We start from the raw sequence: 7,609 nt of genomic DNA, 5'->3' as shown, positions 1-7,609 counted from the left end.
CCTGGTGATTCACGAGCCCTGGGGAAGCCAGAGACAGGGTGTTAGGAGTGAACACATTTATGGACAAAACAGAATTATGTGGCCCAAAGAGTTTCGGAATGTCCCCCAATCATATTCCATGCTGACACATACTTTTCCTTTTTCCTGAGATTTTACTGAACTTCTTAAGCACAGAATGTGGCAGGGGTGGCGAGGGGAGGAGAGGGCAGCATGCCAGCCCTGCAGTCAAATCTGACGGGGGAAGCAGGTGCTCACGCTCCCTGCTCTGGGCAGGAGCTAAGGCCAGATGAGAAAGGAAGGCGTGGCCAATCCTCACTGCGTTTTAATTCTTACTTTTCTTATGGTGACAGGGTTTCCAGTTGGTGGAATAAGTCACCATAAAGCCCACAGCAAAATGACACTGGTGTTGGTATGCTTCTATGTCACGTTGGGGGGACCGTTTTGAAACGGGCATCTGGCATTTGACTTTGTTGGCCGCTTCAGGGTGTTGTTAAACCAGATTAGCACAGTGATTTTGCATGGCTGATTTCTTTTTTCATGTGAGCTTTGGTACCAGTCTGTGAACGGCAGGAAATACATATCACATGAGTTCTTATGAGGGGCCCATGTGATTGAAGAGGACTATGGTTGCAACCACTAGCTCTTGTAGATAATCTGCCTTCATGTGACTACTAAAACCTCTCCCCAGCCTGGCTTTATCTCATCACGTGGAAATCACAGATTAAAGACCACATGCACACAGAGCAGCCCGATGGGCAACTTCTCCTAGCCGGAGAGGATGCCCTTGGCATCCACCTTCCGTTTGAACTTGAGAGGTCCCATGCAGCCACGCCAGCTGACTGTTAACATGGTAGGTCAGAAGTGAGGAATCCTGGGGCTCTTGGCAGCTGTCAGCCTGTAAGTCTCATGTGGGTAGGGACTTTTTCTTATCCACAGTTATGTCCCCCATGCCTAGGCAAGTGCTGATCTCATTGAAGGTGCTCAACAAACAGGACAAAAGGAACGAATCCATCCACACAAGTGAGTGACCCGACACTTCTTTGTCCTTCTAGTTCCTATCAGGTGATCGTGCTTCCCCTGGCGCGGCAAAGCACATTTCCGTGTGATTCCAAAAGGGCTGCCTCGTTCTTCGGCAATGCCACTGAGGCCGACGGATACGTGGCTGCAGAACTCTTGCCCGGAGATGTTGCCGGGGAGGCTGTGGACATCGCCATTGGAGACAGGCTCTACTATGGGAAATATTATAATGCACCCCTGAAGATGGGGCACGATTACTGCATTGTGCTCCGCATCACAAGTGAATGGAATAAGGTACAGATCTTTAACAGCCTGTGCAGACGCTGTGTTTTCTTCGTTGTATGAACTTTTAAAGTCTGAACACTCCCTCCCCCGCTATTTGAGTTTGGACATTGCGTGCAATCAAAGTGTGTTTATTACTCTTACACGGAATACTTTGCTTTTATGAAGCACATGCAGGGAAATGTTTAATGTTGGTAGATTTCCTGCGGTGAGATGGAAGGGGCTTTTTGTTGGATCTGTGACTGGACTGATCTGGTTTGGGCTCTTCCTCGTAAGCGTCACAGAATGGCTCGGTTCCATGGAACCGGTAAAGCCTGGGTTGAGGAGGAACACCTAGATCCTGTTGCAGTCTTCCCACACCCCTGTCAGGCTGCTGTCTCCTGCAAGTGGGAAGCAGGTGGGCGGGTCAAGCGAAGCACAGAACTGCCTTTCTGCTTGGGTTATGTCCTCGATGACAGCACCGGCCACCTTCCCTTTGCCCTGACTTTAGAATGCCTGCTCTTTCTCCAGCGATCGTTCTGTCGTGAGCCAGCAAGCTGGATTTTCATTAGATGAGGAGGGATGAGCAAGGAGAACAGTAAGAGCTAGATTGATGAGCCAGCCAGGGATTCAAGCTCTTTTGGAAGAACCGCTGTGCCTTAGAAGAACCCTACGTTCAAATGAGTTGGTGATGGACACTAGAAAAACTGTATTTTTATTCATAGAACCATCTCTCGATTGGTGCATTTAAGCAACAGGTATGCAGTCATCTCGAGGATTAGGCGCGTCGCATGTCGACAACTGAGTTGGACACCAGTCTGGTGTGCCATCATCATGCATGATATGAAACCAATGGTAACTTTCAAGCCTGTGCCTAAGTAGCAAAAAGGTCAGGTAATATTTCATGACTATCATACAAGAACTCAGTAAAGGAAAGTTAAACCCATGATATGTTTGAACTTATTCAAAAGGTTTTCACAGCTTAGAGAAGACCCTCTTGCTAGATTTTCCTCGAGTTTTTCACCAAAGACCTGCACTCGCAGGGCATTGTGAGTCTGACTGAGATGGCTCCGAGATGCTGTTCCATGTCAAGGCTTTGTTCTGAGAAGGAGTGATGCTAGGCATTAGGAGAATAAGTCTAGGTGATAGGTAACTTTTATCACGACTATCACCTCATCAGGTAGCTAAGCAGAACACGTGCTTGTGCTTTGGGGTGCTGTTGTTATTGTTCGGTGCCATTGAACTGGTTCTGACCCATAGTGACCCAGTGCCCAGCAGAATGAAACCAAATACAAGGGTTTTGAAGAACTTATACTTGGACTTCACCGATGAATTGCAATTTCTTATCCCATGGGTTTATCTCCGTACATGAGTGTTACGGTCACATTAAAAACCATAGTGGTTCATTGTTCTAGACCTTTCCAAGGGAAAAAAATGAATCCAATAAAAATTGCATGCCAAAGTTGGAGTGAGGGAGAAGGCTAGCACAGTTGGGCGATTATGAGGGACTAATTTGCTAGAAGAGTTTCCCCTCTTTTGCCTCATATCGTAGGGCACAGATCATGAAAGGCTGTTGATTCAGGTGACAGATGATGATTTGGCACATTTTCTACTTAGAAAACAAACAAAAAAGCAAAAGCAAGAAAGAAGACAGATAACTAACCCCATAGATTTCTGCTCATTGCTTATCCTCGGGCCTTGGGCTCAGCCTGCCTGATGCTCATCGATTGGCTTCCAAAGCAGTCTGCACTTCAGGGGCTACTCAGGTGGGCGGGGCGTCAGTCAGTTAGGTTTGCACTCGGGTAGCCACTTGCTGTAGAGGAGTTGCCCTTTCACCGTTGGAACCACAGTTTCAAAGGACATTTGATTTCTGGTGGGAATCACTGTCCCACCCATTTTTCAAGCCGAGTCCCTCTCTCACATCCAGACCCATGGAATTTTCCTTTGCAGTCACTTACAAATTTCTCTTCGAAGGTCCTGGCCGCTGCTCTAGTTTGGCCCCCCTTTTCCTATTTCAATACCTCTGAAATATTCTTCCCCACAAACTCCTCCTGCAGACAACCCCTAACTTAATCTTCCCAAATCCACGTCTGATGGTTTTTTTAATCTTCTCCTCTAAAATTAAGCATCTGGAACCCTGGTGGCTCACCTGGTAAGTCACTGGTTGTCAAGTGAAATGTCAGTCTTTCCAGTCTGCCAGCTTCCTCATGGGAGAAAGATGTGGCTGTCTGCGTCCATAACAGATTACAGCCTTGGGAACTCTATGGGGCAGTTAAAAAAATCATTTTATTGGGGGCTCATACAGCTCTTATGTATGAGCATCCATCCATCCATTGTGTCAAGCCTGGGGCAGTTCTTATAGGATTGCTATGAATCAGAATAGGATGGATATATGGGTACCGTCTACCATGGACCTTGGTAGTGTGACTGACATGGAGATTGGTGGGGACATCCCAGAGTCTTGCGTGTAATGTACAGCATGACTTCTGTGGAACCTGCACATGACTTCAGAGTTCTTGTCAGCATCATTCCCCTGGAAGTCGTTGTTCTGAGCTCACAGAGCAAATGGAACTCATTGCCATTCCTATTGTGAACACCCGCTCCTGAGAGAGTGGAAAGCTATCGGAAATGATCCTCAGAGTAGCTGTTCTGTCCCCGCTGTCTGTGCCAGTCCCTTGGACACTTGGTATATGAATCCTAAGATGTTAGAGGGAACTTAATAATCTGGGGCTTAAGGATTGTCTGGATTAAAGTAAGAGAGGAAAAAGCACAAATGAACACCTGCTTACATGTGTTGGTATTTTTCCTTTATAGATGAGAAGATATTCCTGTGCAGTTTGGGCTCAGGTGAAAGGTAAAACCATTTTCTGCTCAACAATGCTGTCCTTCTTTCTTCCCTGTCTGTCTACAGCATTGAGCTTCTGTTAAGATCTCTTTTTATACAACTTTCCTCTAGTTCCTAAATGCTTCCTCCCACCCCCTCACGCCCCCCACTATCATGATCCGAATTCTACCTTGCAACTCTAGCTAGACCAGAGGATATGCACTGGTACAGATAGGAACTGGAAACACAGGGAATCCAGGGCGGATGAGCCCTACAGGGCCAGTGGTGTGAGTGACAATACTGGGAGGGTAGAGGGAGAGTGGGTTGGAAAGAGGGAACCGATTACAAAGATCTACATGTGACCTCCTCCCTGGGAGACGGACAACAGAAAAGTGGGTGAAGGGAGACGTCAGACAGGGCAAGATATGACAAAATAATAATTTATCAAGGGTTCACGAGGGAGGGGGGAGGGGGGAGGGAGGGGAAAAATGAGGACCTAATGCCGGGGGCTTAAGTGGAGAGGAAATGTTTTGAGAATGACGAGGGCAATGAATGTACAAATGTGCTTTACACAATTGATGTGTGTATGGATTGTGATAAGAGTTGTATGAGCCCCTAATAAAATGAAAAGAAAAAAAAAGCATGGATGGTATATTAAATCATCTTTGTTTTCTGAATCTTTTCAACTTGAATTAAAATATATTCACTGTAAATTAGTATTTGCATGATATTAAGCTATTAGGTTAAGCTGAATTTAGACCAATTGGTTTGGTAGTTTTCTGGAAAAGGATGCATAGGAAATAAATACTTTCAGACTGTGAAAAAAAAAAAAAGATCTCTTTTTAAATGATCGCCGGCAACAGAAACTCAACTCAAACTAGTTTCCGCAGAGTAACTGGAAAAGAAGGGATGGTCGAGGTGGAGGTAGAGGTTATGGAATCAGAACATAATCAAACAAAAAAACTCCAAACCAAATTCACTGCCATTGAGCCCTTCCAAAGCAACATCAACTCCTAGCGACCCTATGGGACAAAGTAGAACTGTCTACAGGATAATCAAACTAGATCATTAATCCTGTGTCATGACCATTAACAAGAAAAACTCATTCCCAAATGGATTATAGCTACAGCGATAGGACTTAATATTTACAGCATGGATGAAGGACACAAAGGAGCCCATAATAAGTGGGACAGAAAAGCTTTTCAATTCATGGGCAGGGCTCTCACTTCCTAGGTTTAAGTAGCCAATGTTGGGTAAATCACTGGGATGAGGGGGACGGGATACTACGATCAGACACTTTGGGTCTTCTGTGAACTTGTACGGAGGTCGAGGGTAGAGCAATGTGGTTGACAGCCCCAGTAGGGCTGCCCTGAAAGGGGTCAAGTTCCCCATCAGTAAAAGAGCCGCAGCAAATATGTTGGCAAACCAAAACAAGCTCACAGAATTCAGTCTCTTGCACTGTTTGGCCACTCAGCATGTGCACGCACATCCATATATAATCTTAACAAAGGCAATCCGCATTAAGATATGGAATTATCCCAGGGACAATAAAACATTCAACCCTAGTGAAGGATGTCTCCATGGTGCCTGTCATTGTATCCAGCTTCAAGACTCAGATTGCTGGCGGTGGCTCCTCTTTTCTTAGTCCCATCATTTTACTGGGGGCTCTTATAGCTCTTATAACATTCCAGACATCAGTTGTATCAGGCATATTTGCACATGTTGCCAACATCATTCCAAGACATTTTGTGCTTGAGCCCTTGATATAAGCTCCTCTTTTTTCCCCTTCCTCCACCCCCACCGGTATCCTTGATCAGTGATATATTGTTATTTCATCTCTTACACTGTCCTTTCTCTCCCTTCACCCACATTCCACTATCCGTCCCCTTCTCGGGGAGGTGGGGAGGGATTATAGATCCAATCTTCTGATGGGTTCCCCTTTTCTCACTCTTCCCCCTCCCGGACTATCCCTCGCCCCTCATGACATTGCTACTCCCAATTCTGTTCCTGAGGGGTTTATCATTCCTGAATTCCCTGTGTTGAGAGCTCTTATCTGTACCAATGTGTGTTCTCCAGCCTAGCCAGATTCATAAGGTAGAACTGGGTCATGGTAGTTGGGGGGAGGAAGTATTCAGGAACTAGAGGAATGATGTGTGATTCACCAGTGCTATACTGCACCTTGGTTGAATCATCCTTTCCTTATTCCACTCCTGTGGGGGGATGTCCAATTGTCTACAGATGGGCTTTGGGTCTCCACTCCAAGCCCCCTCTTTCTCATCGATATAGTTGTTTGTTTTGGATCTTTTGAGACCCATTGCCTGATACGGGGTATGCGCCCTTAGCAGCTCCAGATGTGCTTCTCACGATCTGGTTAGCAACCTCTGACTAAACAGCAAGTTTAACTTTCCCGAACCCCAATATGGAGTCTGAAAGACAAGACGGGGTGACCCAAATCATGCTCTCCTTCAGAAAGATGGAAAAGAAAAAGCACTGTGCTGTGGTCACAGGCTCCTAACCATGTGCTGCCCACATCTTGCTGCACAAGGAAAGCAAGCAATCCAGCTAAAGGGCAGCCTGGGGGATCGCTTGACCGGTCCATTTGGCTACCTGTTGGGGAGCAGCCCTGGCCGTGTAGTAGTTCTGCATTGGGCTGTGGTCCGCATGGTCTCTGAGGGAGAAAGACTGGGCTTGCTACACTTGCCATCAGTGACAGTCTCAGAAACCCCCTGGGGGGGGGTCACTATGAGTCAGCATTGACTTGATGGCAGTGGCCTGTTGGGAGACTATTCCATTTCCACAGTCTCTCAAAGCTATGTCTAAGAAATGCGATGGGGGAGGATCTCGTGCGAGGACTGACCAGTTTCAATGCTCTCTTTCATATTGGCCGAGCCAGCCAGACGGGGACATTGCCTGAAGGGTTGAGCAATCACAGGACTTTGTTCGCCAGGCTTGGGATTTCCCTGGCAGTACATCTCTAAAAAAACAATTAAGAAGCCAGCCAGTGGATTTGACGCCCAGAAATTCCATCTGGTTGCAATAAGCGCCAGAAGTCGTGTCAAGTTAGGATCTTTGGGTCTAGATCAGCAGTTCTCAATCTGTGGGTTGTGACCCCTTTGGGGGGTCAAATGACCCTTTCACAGGAGTCACCCCATTCATAACAGTAGCAAAATGACAGCGATGAAGTAGCAATGAAAGTAATCTTATGGTTGTGAGGGGGGGTCACCACCACATGAGGAACTGTATGAATGGGTGGAGTCATTAGGAAGGTTGAGAACCACTTTTCTAGATCTTTCTCTTGCAATTGATGATCCTAGCCACAGGCTAAAGAACTTTGTCCTTGGCCTCCAGAATCAGTTTACCCCTTACATCCTGTCCTCTCCCGCGGGCAACGTCAGTGGTGGTGAGGGAGGACTGATGGTACTGCCGCTTTGTTTGCCGGAGAGGTCCTGGGAAGGGTGCCTGCCCATGAGGGATCAGTGACTGGCAGGAGAGGTCCTGGGAAGGGTG

At 46.7% G+C, this 7,609-nt stretch overlaps 1 protein-coding gene across 1 annotated transcript in view; it reads left to right on the top strand.

The window, feature by feature from the left end:
• Positions 1–7,609, top strand: part of SUSD1 (sushi domain containing 1) — a 132,494-nt gene that overhangs the window by 102,159 nt on the left and 22,726 nt on the right. Inside the window, exons 11-12 of the mRNA XM_045296539.1 lie at positions 993–1,311; positions 4,093–4,132. Coding sequence (XP_045152474.1) covers positions 993–1,311; positions 4,093–4,132 — 359 coding nt within the window. The remainder of the gene's footprint in view (positions 1–992; positions 1,312–4,092; positions 4,133–7,609) is intronic.

This window comes from Echinops telfairi, unplaced genomic scaffold, assembly GCF_000313985.2.
Source record: "Echinops telfairi isolate 266 unplaced genomic scaffold, ASM31398v2 ScPeMD7_7410;HRSCAF=8448, whole genome shotgun sequence".
Classification (NCBI taxonomy): domain Eukaryota; kingdom Metazoa; phylum Chordata; class Mammalia; order Afrosoricida; family Tenrecidae; genus Echinops; species Echinops telfairi.
Note: the sequence above shows the minus strand (reverse complement) of the source record. Positions and strands in the feature narration are given on the sequence as shown.